A 23,534-nucleotide genomic window follows, 5' to 3' on the forward strand; every position below is an offset into this window, starting at 1 on the left:
CTGTTTTTATGTAAATTTTACACAGCATCCCAACTTTTTTTGGAATTGGGGTTGTAGTTCAAGCTTCAGCATCTGCTAACTGCAATGTTGCATACAACATTCAGGCCACAAATGCTGACTGAACTGCATCGCTTTCTGCTTCAGGAACCCCATTAGATTTAATGAAGGACAAGGAAAGCTTTTCTAAATCCAGTGTCCCTCTGAACGAGTCATGGAAATGCCATGTTGGCAGAAAAGGCCTTGCATTGGTACAACTGGTTATTTTGAAAACTGCTCAGAAGCACAGTATGATCCTGGCAGTGTCTAACATCAGAATTTCATTTGACATTTAAAAACGAAAGGTTTTGCTAGTCTGCAAATTGTAGAGGAATTACAGTTTAAGGAAGTTCTAATAACCACCCTTAAAGTGTCACTAAATTCACATCAAAAAAAAAAAAAAAAAAAAAAGCAAAAAACCCACTATCAATAAATGCTGTATTACACGCTGTTCATACTTACTAAGTCACTATGAGATTCGTTTACTGTAGAAAACCTGGTTGATCCTGCTGCATTATCTCCACCTTCCTTTCATGTCCCCAATTCAGCTAGGAATTTTGCAGCTGTAGAGGCAACTCTGCACATGCTCAGTTTTCAGTAAATTTCTATGCTGAGCATTTCCTCCCCATCACAGCTGAGCAGTCCATGTGACACTAGCGTCACACATGTGGGCGTATACACAGTGGTAAAAGACAGCCCACTCCCTCACCCCTCCTCCATGACCACTAACCAGCTAAATACAATTGCGGGGGGGATATTTCATGTAGATTAATGGAGGAATCACCTCCCTCTTATTCGAAGACACAGGCTGGAGGGGTGTGACAGCTTGTGACTGGCAGAAATCCAATCCATTTCTTCAAAATAATAAAGATCTGATTTCAAATGTATATTTGCATGCCAACTTAGAACAGTTTGATATTTATTTTTAGTCAGTATTTGAAAAGCTGCTTTTTTTTTTGTTTTGTTTTTTTTTGTAACGTGTGACAGGCAGCATGAGACTAGAAGCTCCTCCCACTTAAATTTCCCGCAGACAGGCTGGGAAAGAGCTGGGTTATGTGACAGCCCTATATTGATTAGATAAAAGATACTTAGATGTTCATTTCTATTTAAATAATTACAGTGCCATCATCCACATACAGAAATAGGAGGTATAATGTAAATTGAACAGTATGTGTTTAGTATCACTTTAATCTACCAATAGCTGTAGATAGTATCTTCTAATTAAAGAAAAAGACAGTTTTCCTTTAAGTACAAATGTTTTTTCCTTTCTACTAAACAGGTGCGAGATGGGAAGCATTATAGTCCCATAAAGAGTGTTCACTTTTCTATGTGGCCAATGTCCATTTCCAATCTAACCCTAGGTTACGTACTATCATCAAGCAGTGTTGCTCAATGAACGACAGAGAAATACAATTTAAAATAATGCCATAGAAAATTATTAAAGAATCAAATATACAACTTTATTTCCAAAATAATAGAAAAAAAGTCCAAACCAGAAGAGCGAAATAAAAAAATCATTCTGAAAACCAACTTTGATATTTACATTGAGCTTTAAAAATAAATAAAACTTGCAAGCTAAAAAGACAAAGTAGATAAACAGAGCTCCGGGCAAATATTAATACATACTTACACCATAAATGATACATACATTAAAGTGAAACTTTAGTTAGAAAAAAAAAAAAAAGTCCTGATGGATCAATCCCAGTTCATGCTGGCCTCTTCTGCAGGTATAGCTTTGTAAAAACACCAAAAAAAAGTGCCAGCTCTCTCCCTGCTCTGCACATGCTCACTTGCTCTCACCCTCTCTGCACATGCTCTGTGCCCAAAATCAGAGCCAGTAGAGGCTGATAAACTGACAGCTTTAAGATTTACTGTTGTAGGAGGAAGAATGCAAAGGGAATGATACAGACTGTGCTGAGGGAGCACAGATTAGGAAGGGGTGATAAGAAAAGCAGTAGAGGTGACAGGACAAATTCTGCTGCCAGGAAGACACAAGAGATTTACTTACAAGGATAGTGTTGTATCTCCCTAATAGTCTCTCCTTTCCTGCAGAGTAAAACCTTTACCAGCCTTCCTCTCTAGTTGAGCCAAGACATACAATCAAGGCTGGAAATGCACACAATTTAATTGCAGAAAGTCAAACATTTTTGAGACCAAGGAGGGGGGAGAGTATCCAAAAAAGGAGTGACTGCTCTGGGCTTCAACAAAATGGCAGCCTCCAGCAAGAGGAAACCGAAGCAATGTCAGATGCAATTTTCAGCGCACACTAATTTTGCTAACATAATTATTATTGTGAAATGTATGTTCTTGTTAAAGAACATTAATTGTTATCAAACTATTAGTGGTAAAGTCAGCCTTAAATGTATTTCCAAAAACACTGTCAGTGTAACTCCTCCTCTAGATTCCCTGCAGACCAGAAATCAGGTTGACAGTGGAAGTCTACTAATGTTGGCTAATCAGACATAAGTGCACTGGAGAACAATGTTATCTTTACAAGTTTGGTTTGAGGGCCTTATGGGAAGTGTTAAGGAAGGCATGGTATATACAGGCAGAGCTCAAGTGGACTCTACCTGTGGGATGCTGCTCATTTGTTATCCAATGAGCAAGCTGCTGGCACGTAGATCACATAGCAACCTGCAGGCATGGAATAGTATTGCCACTTTGTGACTACACATATTGACGAGGGGGTGTGTAGGAGGATGGGCCAAACAGAAATCACAAGTATTATTGTATTAACTCAATGGTCTCAAACCAGAGCCTTGCAAATAGAGAATAGGAAGAGCCTGCTGAACTTATTCTATGATTAAGCCCAGACTTCTGGGTGAAATGAATTACAGGAGACGATTCCGACTCTGTTTGGACCAACAAAGTTGCCAGCATTTAAACCTTAATGGAGCTGCTGGTTTCTCTCCTGGATTTATGTGGCTTGTGGGCACAGGGCAAGGTCCTGCTAGCATTCAGCACCTACTGTTAAGGAGAGTGATCCAATTTAAGGCTCGAGAGGTGCACACTCTAAATTCTTGTCCATAAGAGTTTCAAGTTACAACATGAACATACAGCAGTATTTAGTACATATTAAAGAAAATGCAATGTAAAAAAAGTTCTGTCACTTTTAAAACAGGAAGTGGCCCTGTCTGTATTCAGTAAACAGGAGGTGCTCCTGCCTGTATTCAGTAAACAGGAAGTTGCCCTGTCTGTATTCAGTAAACAGGAAGTTGCCTTGTCTGTATTCAGTAAACAGGAGGTGGTCCTGCCTGTATTCAGTAAACAGGAAGTTGCCCTGTCTGTATTCAGTAAACAGGAAGTTGCCTTGTCTGTATTCAGTAAACAGGAGGTGGTCCTGCCTGTATTCTGAGCTCAGCTAGACATCACCTGTAGAATTTTGCTTGTACTACAACAGGCCATTTACTGGTAAGGAATGAATGTCCCACCACACTTACATCTTCAGATTGACTCGTCTTCCGCCTCTTTCCAGAGCTGTCCACATCTTTTTCCTTCTTGTCCTTTGAGAAAAAAAAAAATACAGTTCCATATGTGGAGACAAAAGCAGGAATTCAGACAAAAAACATACAAAATAAGCAACAAGCAAAAAACGTGGGTTTTGATTCTTTGAGCTTTACCCAGTTCATTCATAAAGTGGACCAGTCATCAGATATCATTTTAACGTTCAGTATTATGCCAGTGTAACACTTCCAGGTATTTATTACCTCTCAGAGATCACAATGCTCTCCCTGACAAGGCCATCATTTGCTTCTATCTCCTGAAGGAGAGTACCATCTTTGTTCAGGCATCCTCTTGATTCACCATCTACTTTCACTGAGCATGAGATGCCAGTTTATAGATGGCACACATGTAAATACTGGTGCCTGTGCAGTTCTTGGTTGTATTCACAAATGGCTGACACAGATCAGCTTTGCTACAGGCTCTCACCTTGTGACTTGGTACAAAGTTACAATGTTGCAATCTGATCACCGGGGGAACGCAGAGTGTGGAAATGCTTCCTCCTGCTTGCAGCAGACTGATAACATCATTTCAGCCAAGGCAAAGTTGCAGGACAACACAGCTCAAGGATGGCCTTTTTAATGACAAAATGAGCTTTTCTGAACAATGATACTGTAGCTGTATACTGTGCATGTCAGAAATTGGTTTAAAGTAGACTGCTAAAATTACTGAAGGGTCCACTTTGAAAAGTCTAACCATTGCATGAAAACAGTGGTGCAGACCTTTTGAGGGTTTAAAAAACAGCTCTAAAAAACACATGATATCTTGCACACAGAAAGCAAATTAATACAAGAAAGCAAAATGTGTCCTAACCTGAGTAAAGTGATATCATTAGTTAAAAGTAAGCTGATAAAAATGTAGTCTGCGGTTTTGAGATAGCGGTCTCTACACAACTATACTGCAACCTCATATTTCCCCTCAATTAAATAAGAGGAAATGTGAACTGCAATTTACTGTGCAGGAACTGTTGGTTCTGACCAACAGTGCCTTGAGCTTTTAAAGCATACAGCACAGTTTACTTTAATTTATTGTACTATTACAGTGTGAAGTTTCATTCCTTTCTATGTACCAATGCAGAGATAAACAGAGTTGTGTTGCTGGATGGAAAAATGCAGACATGTTGCCAACTTCCAGACTGCAGCCCACTGGAAAGATGTGCTCAAGTGTGAGAGACAATACTATTCTGATACTCCATATTTTGCATTGGGTAAGATTCTGCCTGGTAACTTCACCTTGTCTGATATTAACCACTGATGTTGAGAATGCAAATGACAGGGTGGATTGGATGTTCCTAGGAAAAAAAAAAACTTTACGGAAACTAGGTCTGGGTAAATTAATGCCAGGATGAGAACTTCCCCATCCACAGTAACCCAGAAGCAAGGGTGAAGGTTATTGGGGTCCTATCACAGCCTTCTTCTATCCACAACAACACCAGTCAGGGATGTTCTTTATCCTCCTTGCTATTCACCTTGGTTTTAGAATCCCTTCTTAGGAAAATTAAACAGAACCCGGTTAGAGGAATCCAAATTGGCTCCAGAGAACAAACTGTCTACACATGCAAATGAGATTTTATTCTACATCTCCCATCCAAACACTACTTTAACAGTACTAATTATAGTATTATTATACAGGATTTATATAGTGCCAACAGTTTGCTCAGCGCTTTACAAAATAAAGGGAGACAAAGCAACAATACAGTTCAATACAAGAGGGTGAGGAAGGACCTGCTCCTTGGAGCTTACAATCTAAGAGGAAGGGGCTGGTGATACAAAAAGGTAATAACTGTGGGGGATGGACTGATAGAAGGAATAGAAAATTCCGTTAGCTGAAGGCAGGATAGGCTTCCCTGAAGAGATAGGGTTTCAGAGATCGCCTAAAAGTGGGCAGAGTAGGTGATAGTCTGAGAGATTGGGGTAGAGAGTGCCAGAGGATGGGGAGGCTCTGGAGAAGTCCTGGAGATGAGCACTGGAGGAGGAGACAAGGGAGCTAGAGAGCAGGAGGTCGTGGGAGGAGCGGAGAGGATGGTTTGGGTGATATTTGGAGACAAGATTGGTGATGTAATTTGGGGCAGAGTTATAAATGGCTGTATAGGTTATTGATAATGTTTTGAATTTTATTTGTTGGGCAATGGGAAGCCAGTGGAGGGATTGGCAGAGAGGGATTGCATATATGGAACGGTTAGTAAGGTGGATGAGTCTGGCAGCAGCATTCATGATAGACAGAGTTATAGGTAACGCTAAAGGAGTGCTGCGATAGGTAGGAGAACCAGGAGTGAGCGGAGTCTTGGAGGCCAAGAGAGTGGAGTTTGTTTTGAGGAGGGGATGGTCAACAGAATCAAAAGCCGCAGAGAGGTCGAGTAGTAAGAGTATGGAGTAGTGACCATTGGTTTTAGCAGTTAGTAGATTAGTGAGTTTTAGTAGGGCAGGTTCAGTGGAGTGGAGTGAGCGAACACCAAACTGTAAAGGGTCAGGAAGGTTGTTGTCAGTGAGGTAGGAGCTCAGGTGATTGTAGACTAAGAGTTTACAGGTAAACAGGAGCAGGGAGATGGGTCTTAAGTTGTTCAGGTTGGTGGGGTCCAGAGAGGGTTTTTTTTTTTTCTTTTTTAAGTATGGGGAGTGATGTGTGCATGCATTAGAGGGGTGGGGAAGGCACCATTAGAGAGGGAGAGATTGAAGTTGTGAGTGAGGGAGCATAGGATAGAAGAAGAGGGTGACCGTAGTTGTTATGAGGGAACAGGTTCCAGGGGGCAGGTAGTGAGACGGGCTTCTGAGAAAAACTTTAGTGCCTTCTTCAGTAGTAGCAAGGGTGACAGAGTGACAAAGTAGGCTTATTTGGCAGCATGGAGGGAGGAATTGTATGTTAAGAAAGCAGATTTATACAGGGTGCATGCTTGCTGAGATTTGGTTTTACACCACAATCACTCCAGTGCACGGCTATGTCTCTTAAGATTTCTGGTGTCAGTCTGCCACGGTTGTAATGGTCAGGGCCTGATGCTTCGTGTTGTTAGAGGACCAAGTGAGTCCAGTGTGGATGAAAGCGAACTGTTGTAGACAGCAGTGGCCAGGTCAGGGCAGGACAGGGGAGAGATTCTGTCAGAGGAGGTCATTTGCAGAGTGGAAAAGAGAAGGATTAAAGTTGTGAAGGTATATGCGGGTAATTGTTTGCAGCGTGGAGGGATAGGTGTTTGACGAGGACACACTGAACGTGATGAGATTGTGATCAGAGAGAGGAAAGTGGGTGTTTGTGAGGTTGTAGGGAGGGTAAAGATGGGAGAAAACAAAGTCTAATGTATTCCCATCAGAGCGAGTGGAGTACTGTGTCCATTGTGTTAAGGCAAAAGATGAGGTTAGGTTGAAGAGTTGGGATGTAGCCGGGTTGTTCACATTAGTGGGGATGTTAAAATCTCCAAGAATGATAGTGGGTATTTCAGAGGAGAGAAAGTAGGGTAGCCAAGCAGAGAAGTCATCAAGAAAGCAGAACACCATTCCAGTAGGCCGGTAGATCACTGCAATCCTCAGAGAAATGGTAGAAAACCAAATGCAGCGAGTCTCGAAAGAAGAGAAGGCTAGAGAGGGAGGGTTATGGAGGACTTGAAAAGTGCTCAGTGGGGATAGAAGCAAACCAACTCCACCTCCTTTCCGACCACTGGATCTGGGTAAGGGAGTCCAGAGAAGGCCTCCATAGGAAAGTGCTGCAGGAGAAGAAGAAGAATCTGCTGCTTAAAGCCAGGTTTTTGTAGTTGCCAGTAGGTTAAGGGAGCGGGAGACAAAAAGATCATGGACAAAGGTGAGCTTATTACAGACAAAGGGGGCATTCCAGAGTGCACATGAAAAAAGGGAGGGTGGTTTTTTTAGGAGCCTGGGGATAGGGATTATATTGAGTGGATTGCGGCTATTCTTGGAGGAAGGAGGATGCCTGGTGTGGGGGTGAGACACTGGAGGACCGCGTTTGGGGAGATATCCCCAGGTTAGGAGAAGGAGGGTGAGGAAAGTAAGATGGGAGTGGGATGTATATGAGGGCACATGCCTTCCTGTCCTGGTGTTTGGGTCAGCAGGTGTTTGGGTCAGCAGGTGAGTAAAGTATCAGCAGGAGGTGATGAGAGCAGTAGTAGGGAGATGGTAGAAGTGAGGGTGAGATGTAGAAGCTTTGGGGTGGAGTAGAGGGGTAAAGAAATGAGATTTTGAGAACAGAGGATAGTACTATGAAAAGGAGGAGTAGAGGGGGCATATGAAAGGTAGATGGAGTGGGATGCAGACTTAAAGGAGATGTTTCCCAGGGTATTTGCTTGCAGTCCATCCAGCATGCAGTAGAATTCTTTGTTGTATCTTCCTGCTGCTTGAGTTATCCTGCTTTAGTTAAACTGCTGTGTTCAACTGCGGCTTCACACTCCAGCAGAAAATGCACTCGCGCAGGAAAAATGACCACATCTGCGACTGAACCCACCGTCTGTGACCTCCCCCATAAACTGGTCTAAATTTATAGGAAGATGATCAAATGAGCCACTCTTCTCCGCCCCAATTAGGAACTGATAAGGATCACATGAATTTGGGGGAAGGTTGGTCAAAACCAGATCAGCTGCACACACAGGCCAGGGTCATAAAAGAGGATTGGTTTTCTGATCACAGAAAGGCAAAAGGAGGTGAGAATCTGTCAGGGGAAAAGACGAGGAAGGCCGGGCGAATGCGCAATATGGCCACGCGAATTCACGAAAAGTAGTGCGCATGCGCATAGTCGGGAGAAATGTAATCGCGCATTCCTGTGCACAAAAACACACTGGCACACTAATTGCCGACACTCCGTGGCCTTTACAAGGACTTCAGCTCTGCTCAGTGATTGCTGGATTATCGTCAGCCCCTCCCGTTTCTGTGTTCCTGAGTTTACTGCTGATTACCCATTACCGACCCGGCTTGATCCTGTCTGCTTCTCTGTGTATGACCCTGGCTTGCTCCTGTCTGCTGCTACTCTGTGTATGACCCCAGCTTGATCCTCACGTTGCTCTTGTCTGCTGTTCCATATTGATCCTGGCTTTGGCTACTGACTACTCTACTCATCCTCCGGGATCCACGTGTTCTGTGGAGAAATTCCTCCTGCAACCGGGGAACCCACGGGTTCCATCTCATCAGACATCTCCAAGCAGAAAAACCACTGGCAACCAGTGATTCTTTGGGCACTGCACCTCCTCTTTCCACCTCTAGGGGCGCACTGCACTTAGCAGTAAGGAGAGTACTCTCTCTATTGCAGCCTCCAGTCAGGTATGTGACAGAATCAATCACCACCAACAGACAAAAAGATATAGGACTAATTATGCTGACTTTTGCAGAAAGTCAGTGCTTTGCAGGGAGACAGCAAGTCTGAAATCCTACTAATATGTCTCCCATTTTCTGTTTGTATGGAAGGAGGATACTCTATCCTACCTTGGTACTCATTTCTTCAGACCTTCACCTCCTCTATACCTGTGTTTATAAGGCTCTAATCCATGTGTTGGGAAGGGGAGCATTGGAGAATATCCTCATTTATCTTCTGTATGCCATCCCAATAGGGCTGCCTCAGGCGTTTTTCAGTCAACTTCAGAGAATGATTGACGCTTCTGCTTGGTAAGACCAGAAACCTAAATTGGCCTATTTGCTTTCGCTTAAACAAAAAGGTGGACGGGACCCTGGGTCTTCCCAATGTTAGTCTATATTATAAGGCAATAACCCAAGTCTGTATTTTGAACCGGAATCATAACACGTCCGATACAATTTAGGTTGTTCTAAAAAAATAAGTAATGCTCGACCTAACTTGCCTGGAGCTCTATGAATCCGAAGCACACACAAGTGTCAATCCAGTGGGACATCCCCTATCACTCTAACCACTCTGCAAACCTGGGGACAGACCCAAGTCTAATGGGATACTTGCACCAGATACATCTACATTAATGCCCTTGGGGGGGGCTTTCTACGGTTTCAACCAGGGGAAGACATAACCTTATTTAAAGTCTCGGGGAATGGCTGGCAATACTAAATGTGGCAAATTCACCCCCCAGGAAAAACAGACAGCCTACTGGCAGTTCCTGATGGGTCACTGGCACTACAGACAACTAGCAGAATTACCAAAAAACTATACCCCAAATTAAGAAAGGTGGAGACCCTGACCACCTTTGAATCCAAGTACTCTATAGAGGGGGGCACCCAACACTTGCTTTCCAGATGTATAAGCTTCCGTTATGTTTACATTCAGGACAGACACCATACTTCATGTGAGAATGGGAAAGAGTTAAGAATTACATTCTTACCTCCTCAACTGCAAAAAATGAAACTCTACCATGTCATATCAATACAAAAAGACAAGAACTATCCTTCAAAGTCCTATCACACTGGTACAAAACCCACACTCATTTTGCTATCATTTTCCCAGGAGTAACCCCTAAATTGCTGGAGGGGTTGTATGCAGAAAGATTTGTTCCTTCATTTATGGTGGTACTGTCCAAAGATTAAAAAAACAAAAGTCTGGGAAGACATCTCACCCTGGACACAGAAAAACTACCCTCAAGCCCATTAACCATATCCCTCTCAATGATGTACCTTCATCCATTAAATCTTACAAGAACAGTGTCACACCTCACCTGTTCAAAGCAGCCAAGAGCCTTATCCCTAGGTTCTGAAAACAGGAAAGATGTCCTACTATCCCTGACTGGAAAAGGGAAGTGGAAAAGATAAGGGAAGTAGAGAGGTGGGTGCTATCCTTCCAAGACAAGCAGGATACATTTTGTGATATTTGGTCTGGCTGGATGTATTACTTCACATACATTGTAGACTGTGAATTGTTCTGCTCATATGAACTATCAGTCTGGTTATGTATAGCTAGCCTTGTCAAGTCATTATCTGTAACCACTAGGTGTACCTTCAGTAGATTTGTTAATACAGATATAGACTAGATTAACAGTTAAAGCTTATTTTTCCAAATGGTATTTATATTGCATGATTTCTGCTCTGTACCCATGCTGTCCCTATGAATTATAGACAGATGCCTTGACACTTGTTTGTAACACTTTATTTAAAAAAAAAAAAAAAAATACATTTTTGATTTTCTTAATAAACACATAGCATTGAGATAGACTAATGGCTACGTCCAGATAATAAAGAATAATTTCCTTTGAATGCTTTGGCGCAGTGCATAACTCAAGACCATATTGTTATTGATGTATAAGACAAGCTTGTCTTTGTAAAATACAAGGTCTTACAAGAAAGGGCAGCAAACTCGAACACAAGTCTGACAGACACGATCGCAACAAAAAAAGGCTACTTTGTAGGAGAGGACATCTAAGAGAATATCCCTGATAGATTCAAAGGGTGGTTTCTGCAGGACAGAGAACCAAGCTGAGATCCCAAGAAGGGCACAGGGAGCTGCAATGGGGACTTGACTGCGAGGTACATCTTGAACAAAAGTGTTTACAAGGGAGAATAAAAGTGAGAGGTCTTTAAAAAAAAAAGACAGGTTTCAGCTTTCTCCATTCTCTGCCAAAGTGTTTAAGGCCAAGTTCTGGGCTAGACCTGATTGTAGGAAGGTCAAGACGTGAGGCACAGAATCTCTGGGTTGAAATGCCTGTGTTCAAACCAGGCAATAAAAAAGAAAAAAAAAAGCCATTTTACAGGTATGATAATAGATCTTCCTGCAAGTGGCTGGTCTAGCTTTCAGCAAGGTAGAAACAGACTTTGAGACCCCTCTATCTTTTAGGTATGGGCTTCAACAGCCATGCCGTCAAAGTTAAAAACTGAGAAACAGGATGGAATAGAGGGCCCTGAGACAAACCGATCTGGTCTGTTAGGAAAGGCCAGTGGTCTTTGGGTTTGCTAGGATTTTGAGCATGTCTGTGTACCAGGTTCTTCTGGGTCAGTTCGGTGTAATGAGCATCATTGTTTTTCCCGACCTTGCTTTATCATTTTAATCAGACAAGGAAGAATTTGCACTGGAGGGAAGGCAAAGGTTAGTCTAATCTGAGACAAGGGATATATCAAAGCCTTGAAGAAGGCTACTATAAGGACTAATACCTTCATGCGTCATCTCATTGTCTCTTTGACCTCAATTTTCATGCATGGGCTCTAAGAAAAATAATTTTCTTGTTTGGGATGGGTCTAGAACCAGATCCAAGTATTCCAAGTGAAGAGAGGACTGGAGAGCAGATTTTGTTCCTTAAATGGGTCACCTAAGCAAAACCCTGGCGCATCTGAATTGTCTCATGGACTATGCAAACAACTGGAAGGAAGATGAGTCCTTCAGGAGAAGGATGTACAGATGCCCCGAGTTCTGAGAAGAAGTGCTAGGACCTTTGTGAATACTCTAGAAGCAGACAATAGGCTAAAAGGCAGTGTGACAAACTGTAAGTGATTGTCTGGCATTGCAAAGTGCAGAAAGCGCTGATGAGGTGGATAATGAGAATATGCAGATAGGTAAACATGGCCGTGTAAAGATGCCATGTTTTCTCTGGTCTCGGAAAGGCAATTATCTACCTTGTAGATTACATGGGATATTTTGGAAATTAAGGTATTTGTTGAGGGATTTTAAAGCACAGAATAGGATGAAATACCCCTTTTGGGCTATGGAACTGTGAACAAATTTGACTGAAATCATATGAACCTATCTTGTGGGGTTAGTGCACAATTACTCCATGGGGACAAGAAATGGTTCAGTGCATTTTGCATATCTGGCAGACGGTAGTCTTTAGTTGACGTGAAAGAAGAAAGCAGTGAGAAGATAGGGTTTTGAACTTTTTGTACCCCCCTCTTGAAACCACTGATGGAACCCAGAGAGGAAAACTAACAGATGTCTCCCCAATTCTAAGGAGTGAGGGCACCCCTTCACTGTAAAGAAAGGCTTTGAGGAAGACTCAAAGGAAGGGCTGAACCTAGGTTTGGAATCTGAAGTCTGGGTAGAGCAAGAAGGTGCTCCTAGTTTTGCCAAGGTGGAAGCTCCTTGTGGATGGGGATTTTGTAATGTGGTAGTAAACCTTTTAATCTTGTGAAATATTTTATGAATTCCCTTCCCAAACAGACATCTTCCTTCAAAAATGTAAGGACCGTTTTGCAGGCGGCTTTTGCAAGGGCTCCTTTTTGTCTGGTCCCCTGTGGGGTACTCATGGAGTAGTGTGCAGATTATAGGCTAAGCGTGTCTAGAAGAATGCAGTAACACAGAAACAGAAATAAAAAAAAAAAGAGAACAAGTGGTCCATCGAGTCTGCCCTGACCATGTCTCTTCTGTCCCGTCTCTCCTCCAGACTGTACCCATCAGGTTCTCACAGACCTTTCTCCGTTTTTGTTGCCAGTGTCTGGACTCTATCTTAATATCTTTTTGTAAGTGAGGTCTCCAGAATTGGACCCAGAACCTGGTTGTAGATTAGACACAATAACCTGGGTGTAGACTGCCCTGTAATAAATCCTCGTGTCAAAATGCACCCAAGTACCTCAAAAGGACTCTAGCTGCCAGTGGCGCTAAAGTGTGCAACCATTGGTGTGATGTAACACCTGGTCAACCACCTGGGAGTTCTGAGTGATTAAATTTTAGGGCCAGATTTTAAAAGGTTACACCTTAGTGATTGCAATTCAAATATCCCAGTCCTTTACAGTAATGGCCAGAAGCATACAGGGTGATCCTGTCTTACCTGTCCATGAGGCTGGACTGTAAATTAATTCCAGATTTTGCCCATCTCAGTGGTGTCTTCAGGGACTGGGTTCTATAGGGATATACCCACGACCCTGTATAGCACCCTGTGGGTGACTGCATGTATTGCACTAAGTGTTAAGCTGAGGGCCCATGCAGGATCCAGTGCCAGGAGTAACATTACTGACCATACCCATAGCATTGAGGTTGCATTGATTCAGCTGAACCAATCCAGATACACAGTTTCTATTTGTGACATTCAAAGACAGTGAGGAGCTGAATGAAGAGTCCGAAATTAAAACAATAAAGGAAAATAGAAACTGACCTCTACTCCATGCTATCCAACTGTGTACCCCCCAAAAAATGCAAATCAAGTACAAGTGAATCAAAACCTCAAGTGTCCAGCGTTTAAATAATAAACTACAGCCGGGCACTCTGTAAACATCTCACCCAGACAACCCAGATCAGCAGTTGACTTCTGATTACTGCTAAGCCCACCCTGACTGACTTTGTCAAAGACGAAATATGTTGGAACAGGCCTCATCAGTTACCAGAACTGAACTGCCGATCTGAGCTGTCTGGGTGAGATGCTTAACATACAGAGTGGCCACTTGATGCTCTATGGATGGTATAGATGGCTTTTGCCTGGATGCAGTGAGCTTTGAGGTATGCTATAAGTCAACTTCTGTGAGTAACTTGTTTTATTGAATAAAGTCACTTTTTTTTTTTATGGTATTACACGATTAGGTCCATTTCATTTCTATACATAACCTTGTGGAATATAAGCAGAGGAGAAAGGAGGAGACCGTGCATGCCTGTGAATGGGGAACCTGAAGGATTGAGCATCTACTGATTAAAGCGTTATGCCAATCTGTCAAAAGAAAGACATGTAGATTCTGTAAGAGTGTCTGTTGGGGAGTGATGAAGCTCAAAAGCACCACTAACGTTTTCTGGATACACAGCAACACTGAGAATTGGAGTTGAGATTTGGTACATATTTATATTGATAATGATACTGGACAGTCAAGTTTCTTATTTATACACTGGACATTTGTCTTTTTAATTTGTATTCGATTTGCAATTTATGTGGATTTTTGTGTTCTATATCAATGCACTGAACTGCAGATTAATTGATTTTTATGCTTTTCATGTGTAATACATATTCATTCAGAGTTAAATTTTAAAAAATGAGCTAGTTGAACCAAGAGGTATTTCCCTGAGAAGAACAGGTTTATCATCTTAGGACAATAGCAAAAAATCTGAGGATTCTCTGAGCAGGGTAGGGTTATAGAGGAGGCGCCCAAAGGCCTCAAATGTTTTGCCAGTCATCTGAAGGTACGAGCATAACAACCAAGGTCTGTGGATGCTTAGCCTGCGTCCTGTACTGTGAGAAAGAAATTATTTTCTGTGGAGTTGGGCTTTAATTTTGCCTGTACTTTTTCCAATAGGCATCAGTCATGTAAAGCTGTAAAACAATATAAAGCTGCAGAATAGGTCCACAAAGTCAGCAGCCTACCTTAGGAGTACGCTTCCGAGAGATTGTCTGACCCAACTTGCTCAGAAAAGAGATGGGAGATTTGGCAGCGGCAAGGAGAGCAGCCTTCTCGTCTGCATTTGGATCGGCATTGTCTGAATATGAGAAGCAGAAGAGGTCAGTTGCTTGTCCTGAACATATTCTTTAACATGCTAATAAAACATTTCCATTTTCATACATTTCCAATATTATCATAAGGTTTATGTGCTTCTCTATGCAATGCAGGCAGATTTTAGCTGGTAGGAGGGGCTAGCAGGGTGCTGTACATAGCTTCCTGGAAATGTCACAACACCCTACCTCAGTACTCCACTCAAGAGCTCTGAGCCCTGATAAAAACAGTGGGCTGGCTCTTGGGTGGAGTTATACACATAATAAAGTTTACATTTGAAGGAATGGGCAATTACATTCAGACTACACCTGGTAACACCCACACCCTTGTGTTGCAAAGATTCTATTATTGAAAGAACTAAAATCCACTGAATGAATGGGGCAGGCCAGGGACAGTCAGGCTCAGGAACAAAAGGCTAGATGATGCCGGATGTTCTCCGGCCAGGAAAAGAGGCATGTGCTATCTTACTGCAGCTTCTAATGCACATTGTAGGAAGCTCATAGTGCGCAGTTAAATCAGAGTAAGCAATTTCAGTACAGGAGACCGTACAACTGTGCTAAACAAAAGAGACGTTGGAGTTTAGCTTTAATAATAACTTAGAAGTGAAGTCTAACCTCAGCTGAGAGAGTGGAAGGGACACACTAGCCCAAAATGTCATTTGTACCAGTAAAAAAAAAAAAAAAAAGTAATTTCAGAAAATACCATATACACCCTCAAATAAGGTACCAAAGTTCTCAGGGGCTGCTCTCCCCACATACAGGTTCACTCCTATTTTTTTTTTGTAATGACAATTCCAGGTACAATGGAAAAGTATGCAGGTCAAATATGATGCCATCTACCCCCACCCTAAATATCACAGGACACAAGCCAGCAAGTACATGACTTCTCCATCAAGGTCTATGAGAGGTAAGTCTAGCATAGCCTCCTGGATAAGTAGAGAGAAGGAATATTAAAAAATATGATAAAAATGTGTTGCTGGTCTGAGGTCTGTAGAGTGAAGTAAAGTTGCTTTCATTTTGATTATTTTTTTGTTATCCTTTAAAAGTGCTAAGGTTTGAAATAGTGTGGAAGCAGTCATGAGCCTGTGGATTGAACCCTAATATCATTTGCCACCTTACCAGATCCGGAGGTCTCCTTGAACATTTCATAGAACTGGCTAAGGTAAACCACCATGGAAAGCTTGTCCGGCTCCCCAACAGATGCCATCTCCTTCCCGGTCATGATCGGAGAGATACCCAGCTCCCGCTCTGCGATATCGAATGCCAGCTGGTTATTCTTCTCCACATCACGCTCATCCAGAGAGTCAAAATCTCTGTAGGGAAAAAGCAAGAATTTTGAGAGGGAGGACCATTAGGAACATTTGTTCTTCTGCCATCCCAACATAAAAGTAACACCAGACAACATTTTATGTACAGATTGTGGGGGAGGTTGGGAGAAAGAGAAAAAGAGAGCAAGAGGGAGAGAAAAAAAAAAAAAAAAAAAAAAAAAAAGACACAAAAACACACAGAAGGTGAGAGAGCCCAAAAGACATGAGGGGAAGATGGAGAGAGACAAAATGTGACAGACAACAGGGGTGGGGGAGTAGAGTGAGACATGACAGCACGCAATTCACATGGTTCATTGTATGCGATACTGCAACTCAAACTCTGCAAAAGAAAAAGCAAGTGCACACAACCTGACATTATACAGGTTCACTAATGATACTTTGTGCAGTTCTAATTTTAAGTGTATCAAAAAAACAAAATAACTTTTTTCATTTTAGGTGGAGTGTAGAAGGGTAAGAGCCTGTATCAGATTTTAGTTGAACAGAAATAGTGCAGAAATCTTCAAGTAGGGACACCAGTTCCAAAGACAAGTGACAATTTGCCCGTTTGTAGATATTTCCTCTCACTTTTGTGTTTCTTTGATGAGAAGTAAAGGGACCTTTACCAGAAGCATAAAAGAAACCATTCCCTACAGGAGTTCAAACTTAATAAAGAATTAAAAAATAAAATAAATAAAAATAATTGTTCTAAATGGGCAAGTTGGTATGATCCATTTAAAATAGATCTGGGAACAAAGTGACAAGGTCTATTTAAAGGCAACCCCTGACCCAGCTGTACTCCTTCACAGCACCCCATCATAGCAACTGTAGGATACAGTTGAGCTTACAGGGAGTCACTGGCCACAAGATAAGCACTGCATCATGGGAGGAGTACACATGCTCCCTCATATCCAGAAGAACCAGGTATTTTGCAATAACTGTGGAGGAGGAAGGAGCAGGCTGTGGAGTATAGGTGGGATAGGGGGTGGGCTTTAAAGAGACACAGACACTTTTCCATAAATGAGCAAGACAACATGGTCTTTATAAAGTCATTCATATTCAGCGTCAGTTTCACTTTATCAGCATCATTTGTGCACACACCTGGCTAACACAGATGGCAGGCTGTAATCCCACCAGTCACACGACTTTTGGTATATTAGGATAATGACACATCCTCCCATAGCAGAGTTCTAGCATAGGAAGGTTCAGATTACAGCAAAGCTGATTGCAGGAAATGGTGTATTTTGCTCTCTAACAACCCTTGGGCAGAGGTGACAGAACACTCAGGAAAGGAGGGTGACACCTAACCCACACACATTGTTATACCGGGGAACACCTTTACTGGAACAAGGCCAATTTACATCAAAAGAAAGCAGATTGCCATTCTGTGTGCTCAGATATTTGTTCTCACAGATAAAAAAAAAAAAAAAAAAAATCAAACATTTTATATCCACAGTTTAGTCTGATTACAGCCCTGATCCACTGCCAAATACAACAAGATGACAACAATGCAGAGGCGCAAATTCTACAGGTAGTACTACATTCTATTGCAACATCCTAATGCTGTGTGGGCGGCCAAAGGGATCCTGAGCAAAAGATTTTAAGCAGAACCTAGAGCCAGGTGGCAGAGTCAAATCCTGGAGTTCCACTTAAGTGTACCCTCTGTAGTAATATTAAAGCATATTCTTGATATACATAAGCTCTTGGAGCTGGTCTGGCAACTGATGTCAGTCTGTCTGTTCTTTATACTTATTTCACTGTCCCTTACTGCATGTATACGCCACCTACTAGTGGAACTGCCTGTACATGAGACCTTTCTTGAAGTGCAGAAAAAATAATTTAAAAAAATAAAAAATAAAAGTGTACCCATAAATTAATTGTTATCATAAAGCTACATATAACCACTTGCCAACAGTAATTGTACTGCTGGCCGGTGGCTTGAGCAGGTACTGCAATTGCCTGTATGTCACCCTACTCATGTCCACTGCGAGCGTCTCCTTGGTATCGCGCTGTTGTGATCATCCCAGATATCATGTGATCGCTGTGTGATCACATCACCTAGTAAACAGTCATGAATGGAATCCATTTATGACATCATTGTTTACTACTGTATGTGATCTGTGATTTGTCACCAGTGATCACATGGCACCTGGGCCAATTACAGCACCCTGTGAGACCTGTGGCCAATCACAGTATCACAATAGTAAACAACGAGTCTTGAATGAAAGTCATTCCTGACAGTTCAAACGATTGCTGTTACAGTGATCATCACTGTAACAAGCAATCACAGTATAAGAAAAAAAGAAATCTCTGATCACCTTTCCCCTCCTTCCCCCAGAGTAGTACAGTGTCACTATTGTGACACTGAACTACTCTGACAGTATGTAAAAGCAAAAATGTAAATGACTATAAATGTATTTTTTCCAATACGGTCACCAGTCAGTATCCCCGATTCCCCCCCACACCATATCATACCACATCACATGACAAAAAAAAAAACCAACACACACTGGTGATTAAATACCACCAAAAGAAAGCTATATTTGTGTGAAAAACATTATATATATTTCAATTGCGTACAGTGTTGCACGACCGAGCAAATGCTAGTTAGAGCAGCACAGTGCTGAATAGCAAAAAAATGAAGGGGGTAAAACCTTCCAGAGGTCAATTGGTTAAAAGGTATATAAACAGCCAAAACTTTTTTTTTGGCTAAAGTAAGGAATAATTATAACCCCAGAACCCCACTGAGTAGTTTCACTCTCTGCATTTGTCCTGATGTCCCTAATCATCAAGAAATTGATGGGGAATTAAAAAATTTACAATCACAAAAACAAGGGGCCTGTACACACAGACATTTTTTGCACACATGAAACTTCTTTAGGCTACAGGAAGATCTGCCATTTACATGCATCAGCAAAACTATTCTTTCCAGTTTTGGATGGAGTGGGGAGGGATTGAAACCCTTGTCAGGTTTTAATGACCGTCTCTTTTCCCACTGGAAAGATTCACGGTTTGTCCTGGTAACTACTGATGTTTAAAGATGCCACCAGAACAGGGAGGTGACAAGAAATCATGTCATATAGGATAAATTTCCCTCACTTTCTACAGATTTTTTCTTACTTTCTGTTGATTTGCTTTAAAAAGGAAAAAAAAAGAAAGTTAAAAAAAAAAACACAAATTTCAACAGGACAGACAGCAAAAAATAAACTGACAAGAGTTTTTAACCATTCTCTACTCTAACCAAACTGTTACATACATTTAAGAGGTCTATTCATAATGTTTTAACACAATTTTCAAACAACTTTTATCCAGGATTCACACTGCTTATAACTGGAATTAATTGGGAAAATGTGAATCCCTGGTGAAAGCCAGACAAATCTTGGGAGAAAACATTTTTAAATCAGACCTCCAAGTGTCTTGATAGCATGGAAAATAGTTTAATATGTCTGAAATGCCTACATTTCTTGAAAAAGGCTCCCTCCAGAACTTGTTATAGAACAAAACACCCTGGGCATATAGTCATGTGAGGTTTGTTGATGGGGCTGGCAGTGGTGTATTTACCACAAGGCAAACAAGGCATTTGCCTAGGGCGGCATTTTTCAGGGGGGCAGCCCTGCCCCCTGGAAGAAGAGACAGAAGAAGGGACATGCGCAGCATCGGGACCAGGTGGAATCCGAAAGAGGCTTCCCGATGGTGTATGCAGAGCCCGACTCTCATTCCAGGGGATGTCTGGAGTTTTGAACGCGAGTGTCTCTCTCTCTCTCGCTGGGGGTGGGGTGGGATGGCTGGTGTATGGAGGGTGGTGGTAGTTGAAGGCTCTCTCGGGTGGGTGGAGAGGGGTGGGGGTGTTGGTTGGTGTCAGGCTCTCTCTGCTGGCGATCCTTCCACTTCAGTGGAAATCATATTAACCAAAAGCCTAGGCTTTTTGCCATGTGGCCAGCACAGATGGGACCCTGTAGCCACATTTTCTCTAGTAGTATCAAAAGAAAAACTCAATCTGTCAAGAAAGGAATAGTTCTTACATGAGCTCCGGGCGATAGCGGTGGATAATGGCACAGAGCGCAAGACCACTTTTCCAGGACATTGTTAAGTCAGAAACGTTGACCCCAGCGTAACCTTCAGTCTGCTTTTGACACCATCCCAACAGCTTACTGGAGCGAGCCACTGACTCTGCAATAGAGAAAAAAAATATTATTCACATAACTAAACCCAGGATTTGCAGGTCATAAAACTTCGGTACCACTCTACTGGATGATCTATGGAGAACCATTTCAAACTGTATATCAGGACAAAGAAAAAAAAAAAAAAAAAAAAAAACACAGGAATTTTGTCTTGCTTAAGAATTCAAAATATTTTGAAGTACAGTACAGGACACAGGCAACAGTCATGCACCACAGAGGTTATAGGCATGTACCTTCAGGTGACTGGACACTGGCAAGTTGAGGACACAAAAACACGGGTGCCTCCCCTATAACCCTACTCCACACAGAAAATCCTCCATTTTGTAGGAAACAATGCAAGGTAAACCAAGGAAATACAGGTAAGGTGGTTTGTGTCCTGTACAGTTTTCCAAAGATGTGAAATTTACAGGGAAGTCAAAATTCCTCTTAACCCCTTGGTGCTGGGCGCCTCCCTGCCCTTTAAGGGTTTCAGAAGCCAGGAGGCGGGGGTTAGAGTCATGTGACCGCCGTGACAGGACGTCACGGTAGTCACATGATCGGGAAAGGTCCCGATCGAAAGAAGCCTTAGAACATAAGGCTTCAAAAATTAAACAAATACATCAGAGAGATAGCAGCAACATTAGGAGTGGCCAAATCAACAGTTTGGTACATTCTGAGGAAAGAACGCACTGGTGAGCTCAGCAACATAAAAAGGCATGGATGTCCATGGAAGAAAACAGTGGTGGATGATCGCAGGTTCCTCTCTATGGTGAAGAAAAACCCATTCACAACATCTAGAAGAGTTCACAAGAGCAAATACAGAGGGTTCACCACAAGGTGCAAACCATTCATAAGCCTGAAGAATAGAAAAGTCAGATTAGTCTTTGCCAAAAAACATCCAAAAAGCCAGACCAGTTCTGGAAAAGCATTCTTTGGACGGAAGAAACGAAGATTAATCTGACTGACAGGAAGAAAAACGTATGGAGAAGGCTTGGAACAGCTCATGATCCAAAGCACACAACGTCATCTGTAAAACATGGTGGAGGCAGTGTGATGGCATGGACATGCATGGCTTCCAGTGGCACTGGGTCATTGGTGTTTATTGATGATGTGACAGAAGCAGCCGGATGAATTCTGCAATGTTTAGGAGATATAGTGTCAGCCCAGATTCAGCCAAATGCAGCAAACTTATTCCTCTTTGGGCTCATTAAAGCCGCCGCAAAGTATTCAGGTATTTCCGGTGCATCCTATTTTGGAGCAAGTTATGTATGCTGACTGGGAGCATCCAGACAGAGCTTTTGTGCCACCTCCTCCCCATTTCTTAACCAAATCCCGTCCACCCTATAGCAGAAGTACTGCTACAGGGTGGCACGAGTGCACAAAATCAAGTAATATACACACACACATATATATATAGTGTATATGATTTTGCATTCCTGTGTAGGGGGCGTGCGCCCTATCCGTGCCTCCATTCGTGGCCACGGCTGTCAATCACCGGGTCCCAGCCGGTGATTACAGTGCTGTCTTTTTGATGACTTGGCAATGTGATGTTGCGAACAGCTCCGCATCAAGCAATTTAATTCCCCAGTGATCCCCGGTGACCATCCCAGTGCCTGGAAGAGGTTGATTCACATATCCTGTCTTACCACTATCCTGTAACCTAAAGGAAGGCCACCCACCCCCAGGCTGTACCCCGGACCACCCTAAGAAGGGATCCTTGGCTGACCACCTTTATACCATACAAAGAGCTATATATATATATATATATATATATATATATATATATATATATGCGCATCTGGTGAGCGCGCATTTTATCTGTTTATCAGCACACCCACCCGAGTATTTCTCACATACTGGGAATAAGCGCACTTACCTTGCGATCACTTTGTCATAAATGTCAAAATTTCAATAAAATTCTTCAAACGCACCTTTAATGTGTGTGTTTTTACTAGACACAATTTTATATGTTGGGATATTCTCTTTGCCTGTGAGTATGGTTTACATATTTACAGTATGGTTTAAAACACACCCACAACCTCTGTGCATTTTTTTTATAAGGATTAATCTGGTTTTTTATTATTATTATTATTATTATACAGGATTTATATGGCGCCAACAGTTTGCTCAGCACTTCACAATATAACAGGAGACAATACAGCAACAATACAGTTCAATACAAGAGGGATAGGAGGGCCCTGCTCCTTGGAGCTTACAATCTAGGAGGGAGGGGCTAGTGGTACAGAAAGGTAGTAACTGTGGGGGATGGACTGGTTGGAAGAGTAGAAGATTCCATTATTAGCTGAGGGCAGGATAGGCTTCCTTGAAGAGATAGGTTTTCAGAGATCGCCTAAAAGTGAGCAGAGTAGGAGATAGTCAGATAAATAGGGGTAGAGAGTTCCAGAGGACGGGGGAAGCTCTGGAAAAGTCCTGGAGATGAGCATGGGAGGAGGAGACAAGGGAGCTAGAGAGCAGGAGGTCTTGCGAGGAGCGGAGAGTACGGTTTGGGTGATATTTAGAGACAAGAACTTTGATCTAATTTGGGGCAGAGTTATAAATGGCTTTATACGTTATTGTTAATGATTTGAATTTTATCCGTTGGGCAATGGGAAGCCAATGAGAAGGTTTATTATCTCTTAGCGCTGCACTAATTTTATATATTTATCTGAAGGCTTATGGTTTTTACCTTTTAGTGTTGACCTTTCAGCTGCTTTTATATCTTAGCGCTCGCTTAAATATTTTATTAGTTCTCTGTCCTGTCAGCTCCTGCACACTGCCTTGCACAGCCATGCAAAGTCGTGTGCTTACAGTGAAGCACAAACATACAGCCCCACAGTAAAACACACACAGCTAACCCTTTGATCGCCCCACATATTAACCTCTTCCTGCCCAAAGCCATTAGTGCTTTTTATTAGCATTGATCACTGTATTGGTGTCACTGGGAAGGTCAGTGACACAGTCAATTCCCCCCAGTGTCAGAATGCCCGCCACAGTCCTGCTATAAGTCACTGATCTCCGTCATTACTATTAAAAAAAAAAACCCAGTATATATACACCGCCATTTCTAAAAGCTATAAATTTCACGTAAACCAGTTAATTCACACGTATTGGGATTTTTATTTTAAATTTATGACAAAATTTGAGTTTTTAAATTTTTTTTACTGGACACGTTTAATGGCAAAAAGTCAAAAATATTGTTTTTTTCTCAAAATTGGCTGTTTTTTTTCTTACAGCGCAAAAAAAAAAAAAAAAAAA

The 23,534-nt window shown here is 42.0% G+C and overlaps 1 protein-coding gene across 14 annotated transcripts in view; it reads right to left on the reverse strand.

The window, feature by feature from the left end:
* Positions 1-23,534, reverse strand: part of MICAL3 (microtubule associated monooxygenase, calponin and LIM domain containing 3) — a 236,282-nt gene that overhangs the window by 103,904 nt on the left and 108,844 nt on the right. For all 14 annotated transcript variants that reach the window (XM_089671866.1, XM_089671864.1, XM_089671865.1 and 11 more), the window contains exons 12-15: positions 20,142-20,289; positions 15,935-16,128; positions 14,690-14,802; positions 3,477-3,539 (exon numbers count right to left, since the gene is read on the reverse strand). In XM_089671866.1, the coding sequence (XP_089527992.1) occupies positions 3,477-3,539; positions 14,690-14,802; positions 15,935-16,128; positions 20,142-20,289 (518 nt within the window). The remainder of the gene's footprint in view (positions 1-3,476; positions 3,540-14,689; positions 14,803-15,934; positions 16,129-20,141; positions 20,290-23,534) is intronic.

Source organism: Staurois parvus, unplaced genomic scaffold (assembly GCF_062004578.1).
Source record: "Staurois parvus isolate SC_StPar_1 unplaced genomic scaffold, SC_StPar_1.0 ptg000114l, whole genome shotgun sequence".
Taxonomy (NCBI): domain Eukaryota; kingdom Metazoa; phylum Chordata; class Amphibia; order Anura; family Ranidae; genus Staurois; species Staurois parvus.